This window comes from Notolabrus celidotus, chromosome 7, assembly GCF_009762535.1.
Source record: "Notolabrus celidotus isolate fNotCel1 chromosome 7, fNotCel1.pri, whole genome shotgun sequence".
In the NCBI taxonomy this organism is placed as follows: Eukaryota; Metazoa; Chordata; class Actinopteri; order Labriformes; family Labridae; genus Notolabrus; species Notolabrus celidotus.
In genome coordinates this window covers 29,992,510-30,019,027 of record NC_048278.1, presented here as the reverse complement: position 1 = coordinate 30,019,027, position 26,518 = coordinate 29,992,510, and the positions used below count along the sequence as shown (strand labels likewise).

Sequence of the window (26,518 nt, the reverse complement as noted above, 5' to 3'; positions counted from 1 at the left end):
AGATGGTGTTGATGATAGTAGCATTGCAGATGATGATAGTGAGGTTCATGATGATGATGATTATGTTGTTGACAAAACCTGCTTCTTTACACCTTGTATATTGCCTCTGATTGGACTTGAAGTACTCGTGTTGTTCCCCTCTATATGGATCAGATGTACGTCACTTTGGACAAAAGCATCTGCTAAATGAAATTTTAAAGAATTATAAGGAATTGTCTGAAAGAGATAAAGTCTCTGGGACCAATGGCAAGCTTTTGGGGCTTTGAGTGAAGGGTTGGAGAGTCCATCACAGCAACTTGAGCTTTTAAAAAGTCATGTAAGGGCGAGAATGTTGTGCTACACATGACATGACACTTCACATGTTGTGTTAATATTTACAGAATTGTGAGGTATATCTCTCTGAGCTCAATGTTGAATTAAATGCATATTTTCCAGATTGAGAGACACGACAGCTGTGCTTATGACTACCTGGAAGTCAGAGACGGCCCTCTGGAAACGAGCCCCCTGATTGGTCGATTCTGTGGCTACGACAAACCTGAGGATGTGCGCTCCACCTCGCACACACTGTGGATGAAGTTCGTCTCAGACGGGACGGTCAACAAGGCCGGCTTTGCTGCAAACTTCTTCAAAGGTATGCGTGTTAGTCGACTTTAATTCATTGCACGTTTTTTTTTTTTTTTTTACCAAACATGTTTTCATGTGTGAGCGTATGTGCTCTGACGTGTGTTTTCCAGAGGAGGATGAGTGTGCCAAGCCAGACAATGGTGGTTGTGAACAGAGGTGTGTAAACACTCTGGGCAGCTTCAAGTGCGCCTGTGACCCGGGCTATGAACTCGCTCCTGACAAGAAGAGCTGCGAAGGTAACTGTGCACTGAGATCTAGTTTGTTTGTACATTCCTTTGTACCCAGCTGTGTGTTACTGGAGGATGTGACTCTTACTCATCAGAATAGAAAACATCCCAACAGCATCCATCAACAGGAAAAAAACATCCCTCTGACACAGAGCCACATGCCTCGCTGTTCCAATCCCACAAATACTGCGAAGGTCCTTAAATCCCTCAAAATAAATTAACTCTCCGTAATGACCCACACACTCAAACAAACCCTGTCTGTAGCAGAGAGAGGAAAAACTTCTCTAGTGACGCATCCAAATTGTGGTTTCTGCTTTTTTTTTTAACTTCAGTAGTTTTGTGGACGTTTCAATAAATTCATGTGTGGGAAAAAGGGGATTTTTTAAATTGTGCGTACAATTGCAGTGACTTTTCTGACTCATTTGTGGGGGGAATTTTGCCAGAACCATCTCAAGAAGAAGAAAATAATCTCAGCTAAAGGTCAAGTGAAACATCAGTAAACACAGAAAACCCCTGGTGAACAGTACAGATATTTCTGTGTTGTTTGCGTGACGTTACCACCTTGAAATTAACAAACAGGTAGTGACGACTTCCCGCAGACATTTCACTTTTCCTTTGAGCTGCGTCTGGTTCCTCTATGACAAATATTCCCATTGGCATCGTTAATGAAAACAGAGTGTGCAGATGATGACGGACCTGTTTTCTCCTCCACATTCCATCCATAGCTACGTCATATCAGAAAAATAATCCTCCTGACTAAAAATAAACAGTATGCAGCTTTGTTCTGCAAATATCAGCGGTTAACAATCCATATTACACTGAAGATCGGGCTGCTAGAACACGGCAGCTCTTCTTCTGGTTGTGCATTTGGTCTGTGTTTTGTAACTTTAAAGACAACATATGGATTCATTATTCTCCTCTTGTGTACAGTTTGTTAGATTGAAGTATCTTGGATAACTTTTAAAGACACAGAGACGATTTTACATGCTTTTATCTCCTCACGCCTGGACTACTGTAACAGTCTTTTTAGCAGCCTGCACAACAAATCCCTTGATCGTCTCCAAACTGTACAGAACTTCAGCTGCCAGGGTTTTAACCAGAACCAAAAAATTCAACCACATCTCTCCGGTTTTAGCTTCCTTGCACTGGCTCCCTGTATGTTTTAGAATTGATTTTAAGATTTTACTGATTACTTTTAAAGCTATGCATGGTCTTGCTCTGAGCTATATAGCAGACCTTTTAATACCCTATGAGCCGACGCGTACATTGAGATCCTCGGGCAGAGGTTTACTGTGCATTCCAAATACTAAAATGAAAACAAAAGGGGACAGGGCGTTCGCAGTGAGGGGTCCGACACTCTAGAACCATCTGAGGAGATCAGGTCTGCTGAGTCAGTGAGCTCTTTTAAACCCTGCCTCAATATATTCTCTCATGTTCACATCTTGACAACCAAATGCTACATTTTCAGGCATGTTTAACTTGTTTGTGTTTCCAGCTGCGTGTGGAGGCCTCCTCTCGAAGTTGAACGGCACCATCAGCACACCTGGTTGGCCTAAAGAGTATCCACCCAACAAGAACTGTGTGTGGCAGGTCGTCGCTCCCACTCAGTACCGTATCTCCATGCAATTCGAGGCCTTTGAGCTGGAAGGAAATGAGGTGAGTTTGTTTGTGTTTGTGTTGGTGTTGGTGTGCTGTTTGGGGAGAGAGGACGATGTTAATCGAAGTAGCAACCACACAAAGTAGTGTCACACAAAGCTGTATTTGTGTGTTTATTAGGTGTGTAAATATGACTACGTGGAGGTGCGGAGCGGCCTCTCATCAGACTCAAAGCTGCATGGGAAATACTGCGGCACAGAGGTTCCTGAAGTCATCACCTCTCAGTACAACAACATGAGGATAGAGTTCAAGTCTGACAACACCGTCTCCAAGAAAGGCTTCAAGGCTCACTTCTTCTCCGGTAAGACACCTGTGTTACGTCTGTGTGTGTTTGTGTGTGTGTGTTTGTCAAGGGTGGGCAGAGCAATGCGTTTTGTACCGGTTCTAATTCTTCCTTCTCCAGACCAGAACTTGAGTATTGGCTGATATTAAGTAACTCTCCAGTCCCATATGCTGAGGGTATGCACATGATGTCACAGCTGCCACCCATTGAGTGGCGGCATCAAAATTCAGTCTAGAAAACATAAAAGAAAGACTTCTGAAAGGTAACCAAGCTGTTGTGTGATTGACTGAATCTGACAGACAGATTCAGCAAGAGGTCCGAGCTACCTGTTTGCAGACTACCTAATTAGCAAGACCACTGTGTCTTTGGTCAATTATGAGGATCTCTTTTGAGTCCAGCTCTCCTAACTTAAGTCTGATATTTGTCTGTTAAACTTACGTCATTCCTTCTACTGACGGCAGCCATGTTTAAAGATGTTTTGCCTCTCAGTCTTACAAAGTGTGTGTTTTGTGAGGAAAGTGACGTCAGTGCATACCCTTTATTGTTTGATAGCTGATAGCTGACATTTAGTAATCTTTTACTAGCATCACACTTACTCTGGCATCACATTGTCATGTGAATTATCATCAGTGATATTTTACCTAAAACTGCTTGATATTATTGGGGGGCTAAAAAGTTATAGTTCTGGGTCTGAAATCCTCCGTGATACCCACAATACTGGATTTTAGGCAGCACCAGATAACCTGTAATTACTCTGGTATAGAGAGTGACAACATAAGTTACAACATGCTGCAGAAGTAGTTGGAGAAGCTTGAAGATACTTGAATTTCAAGGGGAAGCATGTCCAACAATTGGAGTTAATTTTGCCGTACATAAATCCAACCTGCTCCCGTTCAGTGCCAACATGTAATCTCAGGAGTCTTTAAGGCAGTCATTTTCAACCACTGTACTGTGGCACACTAGTGTGCCGTGACAGATTGTCAGGTGTGCCGTGGGACATTTTCAAATTTCACTTAATTAGTCCAAAAAAATATTATTCATATACTGCAAATAATTTCCCATGTGGTGTGTCTGTGCCTGCAGTGTTGTGACTGGCAGAGTAATTAAATACTTGTCCATGTACTGACCTGCGCTACCCACCCACTGGGTTACAATAAAGCATACTTATGACCTTGTTAAGACAATCAATAATGTGCGCAAGAGGTGTATGTGACAAGACGTAGGCGTACAACAGTGATGGATAAATATCCAAAAAGGAAAAATGAAAACTCCAAACTGGGTCCTGGACAGAATTCTAACCTGGATGAAGAGCGTAATATGGGTGGTTGAAAAGGCCACTTTTATGAGGAAATCTACAACGGTGTCTGCGAGAGCTCTCCAAGCTAGTTACTCAGCTGAACTCGTAGGCAAATCAAAAAGCCACACATTGTGGCAGAGACATTAATATTACCTGCAAAAGCTATTGTAAATGAGATGCTTTGCCCTGACACAGTTAAAGAAGTTGTCAAAGTCCCTCTCTCAGATGAATAGATTCATAAATTGAGAGACTGAATGTGTCATTTTGTAACACTTTTGGTTGGTGGTGTGACTCAGGATTTTTTTAATGTAAAAAATGTGCCTTGGCTCAAAAAAGGTTGAAAAACACTGCTTTAAGGAACTGCACTAAATACTTTGTAAGGCTAAAGAACGTCCCCTATTTTAACTCTGCAGTCATAAATGAATGGACGTGTAATTTTCCCCCAAAACTGTCTTTAATAGAAATATGTTTTTACTTATTAGATTGTGTTGGTTAATGTTTCAGATGGTCGCAGGCATGTTAGTCACAGTTCAATGGTTAGGTCTTCTAAAATACTTGGTTAAAGTCAGAGACAGACTTGTGTAATATACCAAAAGAAGTTAGAACCAAAAGCTGATGGAGTATAGAACGTAAACAAGTGTCTCTAATCCTAATTTTTAAGCCTTTGTCCAACCTCCCTGTGTGTTAACTGTGTGTATGCTTGTGTTTGTGAAATGATGCATATTTGTCTGCATACCCTTTTTTTTTTTGTCCTACCATTGTACATGTGCTGTGTGTGTCTGTCATGCTGTCATACTGTGTCTCCTGAGCCTCCTGCACCCACCCTGCGCTCTGCCCTCCTCTCTCCCTCAGACAGGCTGACTCTGTGTCAGGAGCGTATGATTGTGTTTGAGTCATGCCAGGACATAAAGCGCAGCCGCTCTCCCACTCGTGGCCATGTCAACAACAAGGCGGCAACCTCATCAAAGGTCAGAGGTAACATGGCCTCACAGTCGGCGTCTCTGATTGGCTCTTGGTGTACCATGTGACGGAGGGAATGGATAGATCCTGTTTTATTGACGTGGATCATTGTTTAATCCATTCTCCTTCAGAGGGAAACATGTGCTTTGTCCCAATTCCACGTCACATAGAAATAGAACTAAGTAAGGACAAGGGATGAGGGATAATGAGAGTTAATCTGTGATTGGTTTTCAGAAGAATAATGATTATTTGATAGACATGTATGTGGACTGGATAGTCTCATTGCTTTCACTGTAAGCTTGATTATTTCATGTCTTACGTGACTTGGCATAGATCTTCCAAATTATGTTAAAATTTAAATATTTTATTGTATTTGCCGAATGCTCACAAAATCATTGGACTGTACTATTTTGCAGAAAAAGGTATTACACAGTGATGTGTATCTAAGGATGTCAATCACACTTTCAACTTAGGTGTCAGTTTTAAATTTTGAAAACACTCAAATTAAAAAATTTATTTTTGTCTTTTGGTGTGATTCATAAAGTCACATCTGCCCACTATTTCTTAAAAATTGTAGCTGAAGAGATAAGAAGGTTAAAGAAACAAGTATTTCTATGGAATTGAGACAAAGCTGTGGTATTCCCTGTCAAAAAAACAACAAATTTCCCGCTCTCGCTTCCTCGCAGGGACGAATTTGTTGGATTTCAACACAGGATATTAACAACTTGCGGAAGTTATCCTGAAGAAAACAATCTTGATTTCTCTTTTATTGCTGTAGCCTTTACAGTAACTAAAATAGAAATGAAAGAAAATGACCCAAAAGGCAACTTCAGCGTAACATTTCAGCGTGTCTCCTCCTTCTGCGGAAGAACAGCTCTCAGCTGATTCAACATGAGCACTTAGAGAAGTGACTTAACCTGACAGAAAAATGAATGTGTGTGTGATGATGAAAGAGGCTGTGCAGCGTCTCTGGTTCTGTCAGAAGCTCCCAGTGATAGCTTTCGGATGGCAGAAATCCAGCAGCTTTGGGGAGGTCCCTCCGGCCTCCCAAACACCACTAATCCATCCAAGTGTGCGCGTGTGTGTGCATGTGGACATTGTGTTGCTTGACCTGAGGAAAGCTACAATGAACACTGTGTAGCATTGACTGCAAAGCTTCTTAGCCTGTGATAGGACGAGACTGAGCCCACAATAGCATCGTAATACCACCTCAGACACAGACTCACACACAGACACAAAGCGAGAGAGAGAGACACAGAGGAGGATTTAGTGGTTTCATTAAAAGCAGATCTAGTTTGATTCAGCAGCTCTTCAGTAGAGGTGAGGCTTTAATCTCACATCTCTTCATAGGCATGTCTCTCATTCAGAATCAACGACATACTCTTATCCATCTGTCTCTCTTTTTCTTTACCTGTGTGGTCATCTTTGAATCCTTCACTTCTCTGTTTCTGTCCATGACACCATCACTGTTTTCAACGTGGCAGCTCTCCCACTGTGTAAGAGTGCAGTCTTCCTTCAGCCTCCATCCTGAGAAGCACTCTGTTACTCCAGTGTTCAGCTTCACTTCAGGGGCCTTTGTTATTACTCAGCCTCACTGAGGAGAAGCCATGTGTTTAGAGGAAGCCACAAATTAAAGGATGAGGGAGAAAAAAAATGAGAAAACACCTCAGATGAGTTGCTTCAGTCTTCAGTTACTTGAATGCATTGACCTCTTTAACAAGCGGCTGCCTGCCTGCCTGCCTGCCTGTGGGTCTTTATAAACTAACACTGTGCTGCCAAACATTGTTCAAGTTTTCAACAAAGTTTATTTCAAGTATTTTTGTAGAGATCGTTACATTTTCAAAAATACTAAATATGCTGCTCTAGACTTTAGACAATATGTTTAAAAGTCTTTACAAAACACACAAAAATGCTGCAGCCAGTTTATATAGTCTGCATTGGATATCTCAGCTTTAAGGACCACATAACAAACTGATACAGAATTTAAATAAAGTCATAATGATGTGAAGAACTAAGTTTTAAGAACATTTAAGCTATTATAGGCAAAATCAACGTGTAAGCCAGCCTAGCTTAGCATAAAGACTGAAGCAGATATCCTGGCCAACCTTAAAAAATGGGGATAGCTTTAGTAGCTTTTTTTTCTTTGGTAATGTACACTACTGGTCAAAAGTTTTAGAACACCCCAATTTTCCCACTTTTGTATTGAAATCCAAGCAGCTCAAGTCCATTGAATAGCTTGAAATGGTACAAAGGTAAGTAGTGAACTGCCAAAGTTTAAAAAAAAAGGTAAAATTACCCAAAACTGAAAAAATAATATACATATCCAAATTATACGAAAAGGCCTTTTTCAGGGAACAAGAAATAGGTTGCTGTTCTGAAGCAATTGAGGTTAGTCAAGCCTTGAAAGTTGGTGCTACCAATTCTTCCAGGTGTCCCAACTTTCCTTGATTACTTACAACCCCCTCTGTCAGCATAAAAGCAGTGTTGGAACACACTGTGGTACCATATCCTCGTGAGCAATATTTGAACAGTCTTGTACTCTTGTACACAAAAAGTAGTGTGTTGCTTTAGAATATTTGATTTCTATTGTGGAAAGAATGCCACGAGTGTGTTCAGCTGTTATAGTTGCCAAAGGTGGTTACTTTGGTGAGTCAGAAGTTTAGACTACATTTTGGTTTATGACTTGATCCCAGGAATTATTTTTGAAATTCGATTGTTTATTTGTTCAATGTTTTCATTTCAGAGCTCAATAAGACATTGAACTGCATAATTTTCAATAAAAAACTTGAAAAATTGGGGTGTTCTAAAACTTTTGACCGGTAGTGTATCTTGTGTGTTTTAGTGGGGGTTCATTTGTGGTTCTATTTTTCGGCCAGAGATCTGTACTCTGTTGTAAAGTTAAAATGCAAAGTTAAGACATTCTGGGTGGGAGTTCATATTCTTGAACCAGGATTATGCTAAGCTAAGCCATCCGGTAACTGGGTGTAATATTGTATTCGACTTAAAGTCACAAGAGTGTTGTTAATCTTCTCATCCAGCTTCTGGCAAGAAAGCAAAATTTGTGATTTTTTCCCTGTGAGGGTATAGAGATTTTTTGAACTAAGATCCCTGTATTTGACTGGTTTCCAGAACAAGTTAAGCTAACAGAGCCAACCTTCAGCTAATATTGAATATTTTTGTCTAATTTATAGCCTCAAACTGTTAATTGTCTATCAGTAAACAACCAATCTTTCTCTGTCACAATCCTAAAGTACAAGGGGTTCAAACTAGCCAAAGAAAAATAAGTGACGTCTTAGTTTACTTGAAATGTTTGGTCCCCTATGCTCCACATACGTATCCTACTATGCACATAATCTCGCAGAAGAAGGTCTTCAGCTTTAAGACAGAAGCACATTTCACAGTTTTCTCTCAGTTGGCTGGGGAAACACATCAGACAGATTTAGCTGTGGTGGTCTGACCAGAGGAGAGCACTGCTGATCTGTAGGCAGCTGTTATGGTCAGAGACGTTTCAGGGCCATGGTCTGTGTGTGACCACAGGGCAACCACGACCATGAACCAAAACAGAAGGACTGAGACAGAACCACACACAGACTTCACACACTTGCTAACTTAACCCTTTTAACCCTTTGTTGTTGTCTGTTTTCATCTTAATACTAACTTTATTTGACTTTCTTTAACTTTTTCAAGTTAAAGAAAGTTCAAGTTTCTGTAGACAAAATGTAAAGCTGTGATGGTGTAAACAAAAACATAGTTTTCTTTTCCTTATGTTGTTGAAAATAACAGCTTAGTTTGGTAGTAATGGTAGTCTACTAAAAGACTGAGGCTATAGCTAACGCAGGGCAAAATGTTTGCATCTTTGTTAACTATGTAGAAAACATGGACATTAGGGTTGCCAACTGTCCCGTATTAGCCGGGACATCCCGTATATTGGGCTAAATTGGTTTGTTTCATATGGGACCTCAATTGTCCCATATATTGACTATTAACTCTTGCAAATACAGCAGACTGCACTCTACAGATGCTAGATCAGATAAAACGGCAGTGTCAGATACAACTTTTTCACTTCCGATACGATACCGATATTGCTGCCTTGAGTTTTGGCCAATACCGATATCAACACTTCTGTGTAATATCTGAAGTTAAATGATTTAGCCCCTCACTGCTAAAAAGTAAAAAGAAAACATTATTGATGTGACCACTATGATATTGATATTGACTATGATAGGCTCTGCATGCTGGATCCATGCGCTGCCGGATAGAAGTGCTGGAGCGGAGTCTGGAATGGACTGCTTATATCGGGGTGCATATATCGTAGATTTTAGATGCAGGCCGATATAATCCGATACTGTTTTTTTTGCTGATATCGGACTGATATCTGACATCAATATCGGATCGGGACACCCATAGTGGCAGATCATGTGCCAATCACTCCTGCAAAAAAGTGTGGAGATGATTTTCTCTCTGATGGCCATTAAACAGTCAGACTGAAGAAACAGATGCAGCACAGAGCTGATCAAACATTAACCTCAAATATCTGTAAACTGTGACTTGTCATGTAAGGACTTCTCTCTGGTTGTTTGACCGCTTGAGTCAGTCAAGAGCAGCAAAAAGTATCCATGGAAAAAGTACATTTGAATTTAATTTTTCTGTTGCCTGTTTTTTTATGTAAAGAGCCAAATTGTAGTTCCTTTGAGGTTTATTCATATGAGATTACATACTGTAAGGATTAAAGGGAGTATACACACTTTCTGCATTTCCAGTTGAATCAGAATATGAATATAGGCTGAATTCACACATCATGCTCACACCACCATGGCACCGTGCACCTGCCCCTTATTTAGTAGTGAGAAAGTTGGCAACCCTAATGGACATAGACAGCAAAACTGAGATTTACACAAAGTACCTAGACAGGCCAAAGAAAATTAGGGCTCAGTATTACAATATGTGGTAAGCTAGTTATGCTAACGTTTGCAGCTTAATATAGAACATTCAACAAATATTGTATTAATATTAAACAAACTATGTCTCTCATGTTTTAGTTAAGCAAATGCCAGCACAACGTATAGAGGAGTCCAAAGCTTACAGTGCTAATAAGCAGTTGCTAAGCTATGACTGAACTCGCTCTGTTTTGGGACAGGGTTCAGAGTTTTGTTAATTGAACTCAGTCCTGTCATAAGTACATAATAGCAATATAACCTATGTCTGTAAGGGTGACTGCTTGCCTGGAATATTTTCTGTATGTTTGTGTTCATGTTTCTCTTTGTTTGTCTTGTACGCTTCTTATGTTGACGGTTCCTACCTCGTTTGATCTCCTCTTTGTCCTCACCTTAAATCACTGTTTTACCAAATCTCACTCTGCCCCTTTTTCCCCCCTGCCTTGCTTCCACTTCCACTGCGTCTTTTTTGCTGTTTCCACATGAGTGATGGGTTGCATGTGTGTCTCTCACAGACAAAGATGAGTGCAGCAAGGACAACGGAGGCTGCCAGCACGAGTGCATCAACACAGTGGGCTCTTACGTTTGTCAGTGTCGCCATGGCTTTGTACTGCATGAGAACAAACATGACTGTAAGGAAGGTGGGTTCCACTCACATCCACATCCACATCAGCACACACACTGGCACAAAAACTTCGGAGTGCACTCGCACGTGCTGCCATATTCACACAAGCACGCGCTCATTCACAAGAACAGCCATCGTCCGTCATACAGTCCTTACTATGTTTATCCACATCAGAGTCCACATGACGACAGACTGGCTCTTTCCATTTGAAGAGAGGGTTTTTTTTTGTCAAACATTAGTTTAACTTCAAGCTGCAGGCAGAGCTGGAGACTCTAAGTTGAAGTTACAAAGGCTGAGACTTGAAACCTTAACACATTTGAGTCCCAAACCTTGATCTGGTGTAATGACAGAGATGGCTCTTACAATGTATGTTTCCAATTCTACTGAATGTTAACCCTGTGCTTTAAAATCACCATGAAGACAGCCTCTGATAGAAATGTTTAAATGATGTGACATGTAATGCTGCAATTTTGAGGAGCCACATACCCAACAGATTATCATCATTGAATTTAAATTGACCAATGATGATTTGGACTTGAAACTTACATGATTTAACCCAACATTTGAGTCGGAGTTCCCCATAGGAGTTGGGTTTTATATTGAAAGGTAATCAAGACATTCATTCTATGACAATTAATGATGTAATATTTTTGTAATACAGTGTTTCTTGACGACACAATACTGGACCAGGGGTGAGAAAGTCTGTCGACTTGTGACTCATCCTGAACTTGTCTCAAAAGACTTCAAACAGCTCTGCCTGCAAATCTGTGTTCACTTTAAAGTGTGTTTGTGTGTGAGAAACACTCACAGACAGGAGGAAGGGTTTCACTTTGACATAATTTATTGGAAGCTATTAGCATGTGCTCACACAAACACATATTAGCGTGTACGCACAGACATGTATACACACTCATGTTGAATAGACATGTTATACTAATCTCTTTGAAGTTGAACTTTTGAGCATGAACACAAACAGCACATAAATACGCCCATACACAACTCAATAAAAGGGTTCCCTGTGCTGCTCGTAAAAACACTCATGTTTCAAACATCTGGGAGCCTGAAAGCTTCGCATGTAGCGCCGTCTTCCTGTGTGTATGTGTGTGTGTGTGTGTGTGTGTGTTTTATGTGTGCATGTGTTAGACCAGCCTGACCCACTAACCTTGAAGACTCATGTAAATCCGTTTTCATTCCCATCATACAACCCGAAGTAGGGACACTGAGTAAAATGTTGATAAAGACAGATTGTGATGGTTTGCAAATCATTTAAACCCTGATGTTAAATAAAAATAGTGCAAAGAGAACATATTAAATGTTAAAATGGAAATATGTAACAGCTGGAGGAACATCTCCAGACTAATCAGGCTAACATGCAACAGGTTAGTATAGAACTGACTGAGGATAAAAAGGGCTTTCCAGAGAGTCAGAGTCTTAAAGAAGTAAAGATGAAAATAGGTTTACCACTCTGTGGTAGATTGTGTGAGCAAATAGTTTATAAATTCAGAATTTTTGAGGAATTTTCGCCTTTAATCAATATGACAGCTGAAGAGAGAAAGGAAATGTGGGGAGCAGAGAGTGGGGGGAAGACATGCAGCAAATGGTCAAGGCTGTGAATCAAGGCCGCGACCGCTGCAACGAGGACTATAGCCTCTGTATATAGGACGCGCTTAGACATGTAGGCCAACAGCACCCCAGAATTTGAGGATTTCATCATCTACAGTACAAGACATCATTTAACCCTCCTGTTATGTACATTTCTCTGGAACATCAATAATGTTCCTGGGTCAATTTAACTCGGGGCATATTGAATTATCCAAAAGTGTCAGAACCCCAAAAAATCCCAATACACATTTTTTTAAATCTAATTTTTAACTCCATTACTAACTATTTAAATCCAGATTTAGTCCATTGGTGTTCTTTAATTCTCACAGATCATAGTTCAATGAGGATAACTCACTTGTTTTTCATTAAAATTAATGTTAAAACTTGTTTTAATGTACATTGGAAAGACCTAAATATAAATACAACAGTTTTACATGAAATACATTTTTTTTTTATTTTTTTTTTTTACATTTTGAATTATTATTTTTTTTTTTTATGAAGTGATGTTGATAAATTAACACCACAGCTTTCTGTCGTATGCTGCCCAGATTTTTATGCTGCATTTAGGTGGTTTGGAAGGCATATATTGCCTAAAATAGACTTTAAAAGGGTCGATTTGACCCGCAACATAACAGGAGGGTTAAAGATTCAGAGAAGGGACAAGGGCAAAACCCAATACTGGATGGCTGTGACCTTCGGTCCCTCTGAGGGCATTGCATTAAAAACAGACATGACTCTGAAGTGGAAATCACTGCATGGGCTCAAAATAGTTTCTAAAAACCCTTGTCTGTGAACACAGTTCATCGCTGCATCCACAATTGCAGAATACAATGCAAGCTACTTCTCTGGACCTGAGCTTAAACATCTAGGATGGCACCACTAATGCCTTCCTTACTCTTTTGAAATGTGTCGCTGGCCTCAAATTCAAAATGAGCATATCTTTTTCATAAAACAATAAAACATTTAAATTTCAACATTTAATGTTTAAATCTAGGTTTTAAATGATTTGCAAACCGTCAAAAAAAAAAAGAAAGTATCAACATTTTGCACAGTGTTCCAGCTGCGGTTGAACATTGTGTCTGTGTTTGGTTTTCTATATACATACAGAGTATGTGAGGTTTAATAAAACAGAGCTTGACATTTGTACAGCGGGACATTTTCTGTTAACACATTGAATTGAAGGACCAGTGTGTAGTATTTAATGGATCTAAAGACATATGGATTGTAATATTTCTAATTCATGTAGTATTTCCAAGTCAGAATTTTAAGGACTACTTAAATGCAAATTAATATGCTTTGTCATCTTCCAACTTAACTGGGCCCACTATGTTTTCCACATTGGACAAACTTAAAGCTGGCTCTAAAGAAGGTGTGTTTCTCACAGGTATTGGAAGATTGTAATTTGTAATGTTGACACTTGATAGCACTTAATCATACACACTGGTCCTTTAATATAAAGTTCACTTTTTCTTGATAGTGCCAGAGGTGTGTAACACTGTGATAGCCTGGCGGTAGAAAATAAAAAAAGGCTGAGATATGAATCACATTTATAATTGTCTCAGGGTTTCAGTTTTAAACATTTTTTTATCTACAGGAGTAACAACTTAACTTATCACTTTGGGTTATTTAATAAATAACTGTGATACTGTGACACATTTTCACATTTCTTTCTTACTTCTAAATGTGAGAAGATGCTTTTGCTGCTGTGTCAGACTTCTCATTTGTGATCATGTGTGTAGCTACACTCTTTAAACCATACAAACTGTGAGGGTCTTCTGTAACAGTAGTGTTTGTGGAAGATGAAATTTTGTATTTAATACATTGTCTGTCAGAGAAGTCTTATTTACATTCATACACTGTTCATGTAAGCTCATCCATCTGGTTCTGTACATGGGTTTGGTGTTGTCTGACTCTAAATAAAAATTGTCAGTGTGGAATACATCTTGTTGTCCTGTGCATGCCTCCTGCCTCCCATCACCTTCATTAATCCATGGCTTCCATTAAACTCATATTATAAGCACAAACATTATGCAGTATGTGGACTCACAAGTTTCCAGCTTCAACTAGAAGTTTCTGCACTGTTAGCATATTACAATATTAGCCCACAACCAACATGTTGTCACTACCTACAGTACTTTTGTACTGTAATGTTTTTGGGCATTTTTGCCTCTGTTGATAGGACAACTGAAGAGAGACAGGAGATGTGGGGAGTAAAGAGCAGGGAAAGACATGCAGCAGAGGACTATAACCTTGGTACATGGGGCTCACACTTTAACTGCTAGGCCAATGGCACCCTGGTACCTACAGTAAACTAAGCTAGGTTGCATTTTGCACAGTGGATTCTCCCCATTTTTTGTGCCCCTAATTCTTGGCAGTGCAAATTCTAGGAGTGACTTTGCACTGCCCGAGTTAAAGAGACTAAGAAGTAAGATTAACTTCCTTTAACATAGCAGACCGTCATGTGGTCTAAGCTCCAGGTTACACTGATATTATCTTAATTTTGTTCCTTTAGAGAAGCCAAGAACAAATCAAAGACATAGGGTTGAAATATGATGATGAGAAAGGCAATCATGGTGCATCATTTTCATAGTCATGGAATTATTCAGAGGCCCTACTTTCAATGTTTGAAAGCATCCAATCATGTAATGTGTCTCCATTCACTCCTTGAGGTTTTCCTTTAATTGAATGTTAATGCTGAACTCTGAAGCCTGACAGAAGAGAATTTCCCACACATCATCTCACACTCACATTTAAGCTTGCACTGATTACTAAGAGTACTTTGTTTTGGGGAAATGGGCAAAAAGTAGCCCATTAATAATGATAAGAAGAAATGCATGCTATTTCATGGGGTCGATATAATGGAGTAAGGATGATTGCCTGCATGCAGATCCCTATAATGGTTCCTGACTGATAACATCACTGGTAAAGATTACTTTACACCTCCTACTACTAACAGGTTTATTTTGTTTGTGCTTTGCTCCCTTAATGAGAAGTACAGATGGCTTATTGCCGCCGTGTGTTTGTTTAAAGCATGCGTGCATGTGTTCATGTGAAATTCATTCTGAACTCGTCATCAGGATGTGTTTCTTTGAAATCTTTTCCCTCTCTTTTAGGTCTCTCGTTTCTCTCCTTCCTGTTCCCTTTCCATTTCCTCTGACCTTTTCCTGTGCAGCCATGATTTTAACTTCCTCTCAATGTGTGCGCTTGCTTGCGTGTGCGTGCGTATGTGTGTGTGTGTGTGTCCAGCTGAGTGTGAGCACAAGATCCACAGCCCCAGTGGGACCCTGAGCAGCCCCAACTGGCCCGACAAGTATCCCAGCCGTAAGGAGTGCACCTGGGACATCACAGCCACGCCGGGACACCGAGTCAAGATAGTAAGTGTGAAAAAAATCCAGCAGATTTCTGGGCTTGTGGAGGGTTTTTCTGTCCTTTAGCATTACTGGCCTTCATTCTGTCCTCATAATTATAGATCATTCTGTTTGTTGGGTCAAATCGTATGTAAAACCCTCAGGCTTCCCTCCCTCCCCCCTTTTCCTCGATGATCTCTTTTTCCCATGTTCCATTTATGAAACCCAAATGTGAACGGGGGGAGAAAGTGCACGTTTGTATATTAGGGCTAACTGTGAGCGTGTGCTCATTCGTTTGAAAGAGGCCTTGGGCAGCGGCCATCTGTGTCCTTGTGTCTTTCTGCGTGTATGTGTGTATGCATGCGTGTGTTTAGCCTGCATGTGCACACACATCCATGCATTTGTGCATGGAAGTATTCAAGTGTCACAACTAATGGACGTCTCAAGATTTTATAAGTTACAACAGATACATGCACAAGTTTTAGGAGGTCTAGAGTTTCAGGTCTGACCTTCATCGTTATTTGTTTGAAAGGAGATCGTCTCAGTTTATGTGACAGTTTGACAGATGGTGTTTGGCTACTGATGTTCGCTTTGATGCAAATTCATCTGCATTCACAGAAGATAAGTAGCCATGCATGAAACTCTAACAGCAGAGTTCCTTTATACATTTGCTCTACAGACATAAAAACCTCAAGGTGTGCTGCATTATCAGCTTATTTACCTGCAGATTTTGTACCAGGGTGACAACAAACAACATCTACAAAAAAACAGGGAGAAGATCAGGCCCCATCTGTTGTTGACATTTCAATGTCTGTCTTGCAACTTCTAAATGTGGACTATGTACAAACACAACTACAAATGGAGAGTTATGAAGGGGTAACATTAAAGTTAAAAAACGAAAGTGGCTTCAAGTTCTGTACAACCTCTCTTTCCTGGTTCACCACCTTAAGTGTTTCCATTGTCCAGACTCAGCTGCTAACCTTCCTTCAAACTCTTACACATGTGCCGTTCCCACTTCTCTGTGCTTAAGTGCATCTTAAAACATATCACATGTATTTCTGAGGACACATACATGCACCACTCCACTGCAGAAGCACAAAGTATGCTCAGTTAGATGCATAGATGTTGCACCAGATGATTCATGTCAACAGTTATCAAGCCGAAAAAAGAAACTTTGATTATTTTTGTCTGTTCATTTTCTGTCATTAATATGAGAAACTGATCAACTTATCTTAAGAATGTATGTCCTCTAAGTCCAGTACAAGAGCATGAACACACATGATTAAATTCACACAGATAATCCTTTACTTATAACACGTCAAATATCTCTACAGTACACAGCCGAAAATATGCCTATCATCACCGTCAGGCAGAAACCTTGTATCTCCAAAACTACTACCTACTTTCCAGGAAGTTAAAAAAAATGCTTTACATAACAAAATACTGCATAATATTCAACCACAAGCTTTTTTTAATACTATCATGTGTGTTTTTTTAGAAAGTCTACTAACAGATATAAAGAAAGATTGATAGCATCGATTCATGGAAAAATATGAAAATGATAAAATATGGAGATATGAGAATTCTGCCCGACAGCCATGTAATGTTGATTTGAAGCAGACACTCATGGGTATGGAAAGTTCAGTGACTCTTCATATTGTTCATTACATGTTTTCGGCGCTAGCCTACTTTCATCAACAGAGCTGTCAATCAATCATCTTTGTAACATCAAATTAAAAATGAATTTTGCAGAAAAATAACACTTGCAAATAAATCAGCATGATAGGAACCAACTATGAAGACAAAAAGCATGTTTGAGAAAAATTTATTTGACGTGTGTTTTAATTTTCTAGTTTGACCCATGTTCCATCTGTTGCAATGGAGGAGGCGGGGTTTATGACCTATACTGCAACCAGTCAGTAGAAGGAGCTCCAAGTCAATGAATATTGTATACATTCTTTATATGTGCACACCATAGACTGTATAAAATATGGACGTGGTATCCGTGACGTCACCCATCTGTTCCTGAGCGCTGTTTTGAAGCCAATCGACGGAGGAAGCCATATTGGAAATGTGGAACTCAACCAGGCAGAGTGTGACGAAAAGGGGCGGAGTTTGAGCCTCTTAGCCAACAGCTATGTGTTCCCGACTGGGAGTCAAGTCAGTCATGTCCTTATTTGGGCAAAAACTCGTAATCTTAATATCTTCTGAACTGTCTCGTTAGAAAAAAATCCACCCACCGTACAGTTGTGTGCTGATAGAGAGATTAGCTACGTACGGCCATGCCGTTCTTTGAACCAGGCTGTAAACATGTTTATTAATGCTGCAAAGATCGTCTTTTTCCCATTCATGTCTATGTGGTTTCCACTTCCGCATGGGCTTCATAGTTTGAGACCGGAGGTTGCCGCTTGGTGCACACATAAACACACACATTAAGAAGTCTGTAGTCCTGTAAACTGTAAAATGTCATGAAGAGTTGTTAGTTGCTTATAATCTCTAATCCCCATTTATATAACAGAAACACACATGATGTCATCAGATGTTATGATAAGAAACATTCAGCAATTTATGCACCTGTTTTTAAAAGTGTGACCACGTGTGAGCTCAATGCAGAAACCCCAAAATTTAGATGAGTGTTCTTGTGTGTGTACTGACAGCATGTGTGTTCATATATGTGTGTGTGTGATTTGCAGGAGTGCTTTTTATATTCACCGTAATGACATCATAACAGGATAAATTTAATATCAGAGATCTGAGCATGGACATGAAGGTCACTCTGTCATTGCCTCTTCACACTGTCACACACATGAATGAAAAAAAAACACACACACACGCTTCATTCCCACTGGGGTGATAAACAACTCCACAAAGCAGTGTCTCTCCTGAGCGACAGTAAGAAACATCTGGAAGCTATCTGGACCCCACAATCAAACACTTCCCCTCAGAGTAACGACATCCTCACATCGGTCTACCTTCCCTCGTCTTACTCTTCCTCTTCTGGTGTCTTTGGTGTAAATCAGAGGTGGTGTGGTGTTTGCAGTGGCGTGAGAGATGTGTGTGACTGTGTGTGGGAGAAGCCTGCAAGGTGTTATGAGTCAGCTCATGGTGACTTGATTAGATTATGAATCGTGACAGCTCGGACATGTCAGTGTGTAAGAGATGTCCAGGCACACGGAGGAAGGCAGAGGTTATGTAGTGTTAAAGAGAATGCAGATCTGTTTATTTTGCTTTAAAAAGGTCCTCTAATGTGTAGAAATACTGACAGAAAAGCCTGAAAATTCTATCGTTAAATCATCAATAAAAGGGTTATATGTCACTTCAGCGGTGTGTGTTTCACCTGCTTTTGCTCTCCACGTGGACTTTTCTTCTTGCATATAGAAAGGCGCCGCTGGTATGTGATTGGTTAAGATTACTCGGGCTACAAACTAACAGCAAATGGAAACAAGAACACTTTCCATACTGAAAATCCACTTCTTTCTTTTTACAGTCACAGTATCCCTCATTGAGAATATTTAGAAAATGTTTCTTAAAAAGTCATATACACCATCCCCTAACTTGTCTCTTTTTCATAACCACCTAAAACTCCTCACTGGGGCTTTAAGGTGTTGAGAAAATGACACTAAAAATCTCAACAGTCACTTTAAAAAGTGAACAGCAGTGGTCAAAGTTTGATCTTTAAACATTCAGTGATGCGTCTCTTTCCATCTTCTCTTCCAGGCGTTCAATGAGTTTGAGATCGAGCAGCATCAGGAGTGTGCGTATGACCATCTGGAGGCCTTTGACGGGGACAGTGACACCGCGGCCATCTTGGGTCGACTGTGTGGCTCTAAGATCCCGGAGCAGCTGGTCTCCACCGGGAACAAGATGTACCTCCGCTTTATTTCTGACGCCTCTGTGCAGAGGAAGGGTTTCCAAGCTACACACTCCACAGGTGTGTGTGTGTGTGTTTTCTGAAGCATGTTTAAGTGTATATGTGTGCATTTCACAAAATCTTAAGAAGTGCAGTGTTGCCTGCGTGTATAGTCATCAAAGAGCATCTCTTACAGTCACTACATTCACCATCATATGTTTATCTAATTTGAGTTTTGTAAGAGCAACATCTCCCTCTAGTGGGTCACCACAGCACATGCAACACCAAGATGAATCATAAATCTGACTCGAGTCTTGACTATTTATGAGGAAACAAATCATTTAATGGATGCCTAACTTTTCTGGAAAATGTCTGCTTCTCCTCCTGTGTCTTTGCAGAGTGTGGAGGTCGTCTGAAGGCAGAAGCTCGTCAGAAGAACCTCTACTCTCACGCTCAGTTTGGGGACAATAACTACCCGGGTCACACTGACTGTGAGTGGCTGCTGACAGCTGAACAGGGCTACGGCATTGAGCTGAGCTTCATCACCTTTGAGGTAGAGGAGGAGGCTGACTGTGGTTATGACTACATCGAGCTGTACAACGGGTACGACGCCAACTCACATCGGCTCGGTCGCTTCTGTGGTTCAGGGGTAAGACTGTTTGAAAGACTTCAATGATGTGTTTTTATAGTGGTGCTCTGTGGAACACTGCTTTATGATATTTAAAAACTCAGCCTATTTATTGTTTTATGAATCTCACATATTTATTCATCTAAAAGCTGATCCCAGGATCCTTCAGTTAAATAGTGGTCTCTGAAACGGACATATTAAAGCTCCTGTGAGAGACTTTGTTTGTTTTGTTTTGAGTGTTAGGGGTTCTTCTTCTTCTCACATCTCTTTGTCATCTCCTCTTCAGCCCAGAGAGGGGATCTACTCCCCCGGAGGAGCCATGCTGATCCGTTTTCACAGCGATGACACCATCAGCAAGAAGGGTTTCCACATCCGCTACACCAGCACCAAGTTCCAGGAGAGCCTTCACACCAGGAAATGACCTCAGATGACCCCTGACCTCTGTGCAGCCCCACCCACTGTTACCTTGACCTTCACCATGGCAATGAGAAAAGTACAGCCTGTCCCGTCTTATTTGGACTCTGCAGGCAGATGTGGACGTTCGCCAGCCTCGGGAGGAAGACGACACTTAAAACCTGAACATTTATCTCTTACTGCGGCTCCGTATCTCGCTGTGAGATGGAACAGGAAAAACAACACGATTTTAAAATAAGAGCTTGGACAGATGGGGGGGAAATACTCTGAGGATTGATTGGAGAAGATTTATTACAGGATATCAAGATACCCTCAGTGTGAGAGGAGGGTTACAGAACGTGCAAATCAGTTTACTGAGATACTTACTGTTGAAGAAAAGAGGAGTACAAACTTTCATATAAATGTACTACATTGATATTCATAATTATGAACTATGGATGCTAAAGGAACTAAGGCTTCAAAATAAAAGAAAATGCCTCCAAAGCAGGGAGTTTTTCGAACTCCTTGATCCTTGACCTGTGCGACTTACTGTGATCCGACGGCTGCTCATACCCACAGAAACACTTTTATTGCCTTTGATGCCTGGGAACTGGTCTGTTCAACCCAGCTCAGAACGGCTGCAGACGATTTTATTTCATGTCTTATGTGAAAAAAAAAAAGTGTTTACTGTTTGTGTGTCTGTGTGTACAGAGAAGAGAACAAAACCTAAAAGCTGAAGGCCGTCATGTTGCTCTTTTTTTTGCTTAAAGCTTATGCCGACGACCATCGTGTATGGAAAAATTAAAAAATGTACAAATGATCTGTGATGCTAATGTTAAGCCTTGCTTTATGTTGTGTGTGATTTTTTGAGTATGAAGACCATCCTCTAACAAACGAAGCAACTTTTTATGGATGTTTCCAGTTTCCACCTCAACCTCTCGACACCCAATCTTTTGTTTTTTTTCCAAGTGGATGTCAGAAAGGGAATATTTTCACAGCTGTCTCTCGGAGTGACACGATTCTGATTGAAGGAGAGATTCCCATGGTGCTAAAAATAAAAACTTCACTGACTGACAGACGACTGCCGGTGAAGTAAAGACTTTGAATCGGAGACACAGTCGGCGTGCAAACAGCACACTGCATCAACAGCACTAGTCCTGTGGAACTACAATATTGCCTTAGAACCAAAATGTATGCTATCAGAGGTTGTTTTTTGAGGTTTTCTGGCAGCGTGTTTCAATTTATTTGGATTCTTGAATGGTCTTGTGAAAAAAAAACATGGGAAATGTAGTCTGTGTGTGAGATAGAGTGTCAATGGTGCATGCATGTTTGTGTCATTTTTGTAGCTGCTCTCTGAGATACATACACATACACGCTTACACGTCCACAGAAACACACCTGATTTGTGTGCATTTTACCTGAACACACACTTCTGTCTCTCTGTGTTTTTGGAGCGAGGAGTAAAGCGAGGTGCTGTCAAATGAAGGAAAAACAAGGTGCATGCAGGATGCATCATTTCTGTGTTCCAATGCAAATGTGTAAGTGTGTGTTATAGGGCGATTATAGAGAAATAATGTGTGTGTGTGACTGCAAACTGTATGTTTTTAAGTTGAATCTTCATTACTGTACGTGCCAATCTCCAGATGACCCTGATCCACTGTAGCTTTTGTTTTATCATTCCACCTCAGTGTCTGTAGCTCAAGAGACGCTGACATGACGTCCTCTGCATCAGTCATTAAAATACACACAGGTTAAAACTGTGCTTTTGTTTGGTGGATTATTGATGTGCTTTTTTTAGTATGTGTAATTTAATAGTTTGGTTATTTGCATTTCAGTCAGACAACTCATGTTTAAATTGTTTATTGTAGCAGCAAATGCATATTCATGTTTGGCACCCAGGCTCCGGCCTCATCACTCCCTGCAGATAAGTTTACATGCAGACATTGAGGAGTGATGAGCAAAACATACTGAACACCCCCAGAGCCTGCAGGTGGATGCTGGGGTGGCGGTGGGGATGAAAGAAAATTCAGCAATAGGCATGCAGGCAGCAGAGGCGTTGACAGGCAGAGGGAGAGATGGGAGATTTTCCCAGTTTAAATAGACTGCCAAATTGAGAGGCAGAGGGCAGGATTGGATGATGGTTATGAGAGTGGGACATGTGACATGTATAGCAGTGCAGCTCGAGTTGTCTGCCTGAACTAGCTCACAGGCGTCGCTCCATATAAGGTGTGCTGTTTTTTGTTGTTATACTCAGATTACATATTGTAGTACAACTGGCAAATGTAGCGAAGAAAGTCCCACTAAAATAAACAACCTGCAGTCCTGCTGAGTTTTAAAATATTTTTTATATCACATGTACAGTTGTTAAAGCCACTCAAAAGCCCCTGCATCTATATCCATGATTCCATTTCTTCAGCATTATATAGTGTTTTTTTCTCTTGAGTAGTGTGCTTTTTAGAGTGAAATTATCAGTTAAGACATTTGAACATTTTAGGAAATATGCTTTTCCTCTGTCATTTCAAGAGTAAGATAAGATTAATAACCTTAATTGAGCACGACAGTTAGTATAAAGGTAATGAATACAGTTGACAACAACTGCAGTATAAAGTAGAGCTGCAGCAGGCTGGCTTAGTTTAGCCAAGCAAAAAGAGACAAAGAGAATCAATCTCCGTTTTAGGGCTAAAAATGCCTGTGATCACCATAAAAGCTCACTATGCTTTTACATGAAGATAAGAGAGTAAATAAACCAAACGTAAGATGTCAATTAGTGAGCATTTTAGGCAGCTTTTAGTTTCTGCAGTTCCTTTTAAAATGTGCCTTCTAGTCATTTTCCTTCCTTCATTTTCCACAGCTTGAATATTAAACCGCAACACCTGAGATCAAACTTATATTAACTGGATGCTGGTTAAAAACTAGAGATTAAAATGAGCTCTGATTCAACAAATCCTTCCTAAAACACAACAACTAAACAGTCTGATCTTGTGTTGGTGCTCTGATCACATCTTGCTTTTTGAAACAAATACTTGCTTTGGTGTTGCAGTTAAATCATGCATCCAATGTACAGAGCTGTAGTCCTTGCATGTCTTCCCCCCAACCTCTACTCCCCACATTTCCTGTCTCTCTTCAAGTGTCCAACCAACAAGGTAAATGAAAAGCCCTGAAAAATTACTAAGAAAAAAAAGGCTTTTCAGACTCTACATTAAATTCCATTCTGCTCTGTCCTCGCTGACCCGCTTTAATAGCAGAAAAATTAACATTTATAATCATGACTTGTAACTGACTTCTGAAAAAATAGATCCCAAAATCCAAATACATACATACATACGTACATACATATATACATACATACAGTACATACATACATACATACATACATACATACAGTACATACAGTACATACATACATACATACATACATACATACATACATACATACATACATACATACATAGATACATAGATACATACATAGATACATACATACATACATACATACATACATACATACATACATACATACATACATACATACATACATGCATTTAAATAGTCATACTACAAACATCCACAATGTTGCTCTATAAGAATCAACTTGACCTTTGACCCATTTTAGACACAACAGCTTGGCGATATCTTGAGGAGAAGCCACTTACCTTTATAGGATCAGTTTGATGAGCTTCAGCTGTCACACAACACACCTCCAGCTGTTTGCTGCCACTGTAATACAACCAGGTGACCACTAGAGGGAGCGCTTAGTTTGGTGTTTTTAAAGGCCACTGCCCTCTGGCTCCATCTACAGTCCATACACTGACCTGCAGTAATAAGGATCACCAACAAGGGTTCAAAGTAGTCTGTGAAATAACATATGAACAACTGATGTAATCAACAAATTCTTTTCATTATAAATTTTATTTTTGCTTCTTGAAAAGTCAGGGTCTTTGTGTTCGGATTGTAGTTTAAAATGACGAAGCAAGATAAAGTGCAAAGACTTGCCCTGAGAGTTTTCCCCTTATATCTATGGACAAATATATGATCTGTTTGAATGGTTATTCTGCTGGTTGTGTTCATCATAAATTAATTCAACAATGTGTTTATAGAATCATAATTACCCTGATCCAGAGGATGCATATACATTGTCCATCTCTACTCAAAGCCAGTCAAAAGGACTCCAGAAATGGTTCAGTTAACTGGATGTTTGAAGAATCCACAATTCAAGGCACACTCAATCTACTGCAGAAGATGACATGATAGAATTAAAAGCTACAGATTGGCTACAAACTGACCTTGAGTTAGAATTGTTTCAATTGTTGTTTCCAGAGCTAAAAAATCTTCATTAACATTTTTAGGCTAATACAAACCCAAGTAGTCCTTTAAGGAAATATAAATCTTAACATCTATATTTCTTGACGAACTTCATGTACTGAAGATGATAATGTGACATGAATGAAAGCACAAAGGACCTTGTCTCCGGGTTGAGTGGTCTATTGCACTTACCAAGGTCAAAAATGACTTCATTCTCAGCTTTTAGCTAACATTAGCTAGCACCTAGCAAACAGTCCTTTAAAAATCTAAGCTTGTTGTCTTAAATTACTCCTTATGGTTGGATCCATCTCCCCAGAAAATCGCCAGAACTGCAACAAATAAACCTGGTGGTAAAACTGTTCATTAAACGGCTGTTTCCATGGGCAAACATTTCATTTCATGCTCAACTTTAAAACTAACATTAGCATATTTTGAAAAGTAGAAAAATAGCTGAAGCCTGGGTGAAGCGACACATTGACCTGGTTGGTAAAATACTTTGTGACAAAGCCAAGAATATAATTTCTATCTAAACTTTTAAGCTAACGTGAACACATAGAGGTGTAAGAAAGCATCAGGATCATCAGACATTTGAAGATCTAAAATTCTTGGCAGCCTCCATCTACTGAAGAATATCAGGTAAGATGATTGAAAGAATACATTTTCAATCTCAGTTTTTAAGCTGAACTCAAATGTATACATATTTTTTACATGTGTAGTAAACTGAATATTTGATCTTATATCCTTGGCAAACTCAATTCTCTAAAAACAGTTATCTGAAAAAGAGAAAGCTTAACAACAGCCTCGAACAGACCTTGTGGTGAAATAGCTTTGCCCACTGTTTTCTTAAAAGCTGAAAATTAGTTTCACTTTTAAAGCTGGGGTTGGTAGTCAGATTTAGATGCACTTTTTGTTATACTGGTTAAAATGATATTTATGTCCCAATGGCAATCAATACATAATGCATTCGTAAAAAAGAGCGGAAAAAAAGCCGCTATCTACAGCCGGAGTAAACCTGGGAAAACACCAACCAATCCCTGCGATCAGGAGCCAAATTATGAAACCAATAAAATCCTTTCCTGCCGTTCTGCCTGCCTCCTGCACGTACATTTCATTGTTTGTGTTTTTAAAGGCACTATGAGGAGTTTTTAACTGGCTGAGAAACAGATTGAAAATGATACTGATGCCATCATCATACAAGACCATCCACAATAACACTGATACCTTCTCTGTTGTCATTTTTAATGCCTGAAACCGCTCTGAGGGGGTAGGTGTCAGACCAGATGATTGACATCTTGCTTTAGAAACACCCTGTTAGATCTATTTTCATGGCAAATAATCACACCGTGTGATACATCTATATGTTAAACACAACAGGATGAGGTTATTGTCTGAAGATACAAATTTTGCATGGACAGGATAAGAGCTGAGAGGTATCGTGTTGTCCACAAGGGGGCGCCAGAATCGATACAAACCAAAAGTTCCTCACAGCAGCTTTAACTTTCACTATGATATGAAATGATATGATTTTGGTGTTTTCTTACTGCTGAATGAGACATGAGTTAATGTAGTGCAAAACACAAATGATGAGCTGAGGACCAGTTTTGAATCAGTCACCATCATATGGTCACAAATCAGTGGCACTTGTGCATGTGAGCGGAAAACAGGAAATATGAACATCTTAAATATTTAGCGAACTCTACGTACTGAAAATAAATATGATCCAGAAGAGCAGCCATCAATGTACCCAATGGCAAGGCTCGTTTGTCAGGCATTTTCCAGTGGCCAAGATT

The 26,518-nt window shown here is 39.9% G+C and overlaps 1 protein-coding gene across 1 annotated transcript in view; it reads left to right on the top strand.

Moving 5' to 3' along the window:
* The window catches only part of tll1 (tolloid-like 1), a 61,641-nt gene extending 39,458 nt beyond the window's left edge, over positions 1–22,183 (top strand). Inside the window, exons 14-22 of the mRNA XM_034686984.1 lie at positions 436–631; positions 735–860; positions 2,347–2,507; positions 2,628–2,808; positions 10,497–10,622; positions 15,455–15,582; positions 19,273–19,486; positions 19,804–20,054; positions 20,320–22,183. Of these exons, the coding sequence (XP_034542875.1) occupies positions 436–631; positions 735–860; positions 2,347–2,507; positions 2,628–2,808; positions 10,497–10,622; positions 15,455–15,582; positions 19,273–19,486; positions 19,804–20,054; positions 20,320–20,454 (1,518 nt within the window). The 3' untranslated portion in view covers positions 20,455–22,183. The remainder of the gene's footprint in view (positions 1–435; positions 632–734; positions 861–2,346; positions 2,508–2,627; positions 2,809–10,496; positions 10,623–15,454; positions 15,583–19,272; positions 19,487–19,803; positions 20,055–20,319) is intronic.
* The last annotated feature ends 4,335 nt before the right edge of the window (positions 22,184–26,518 follow it).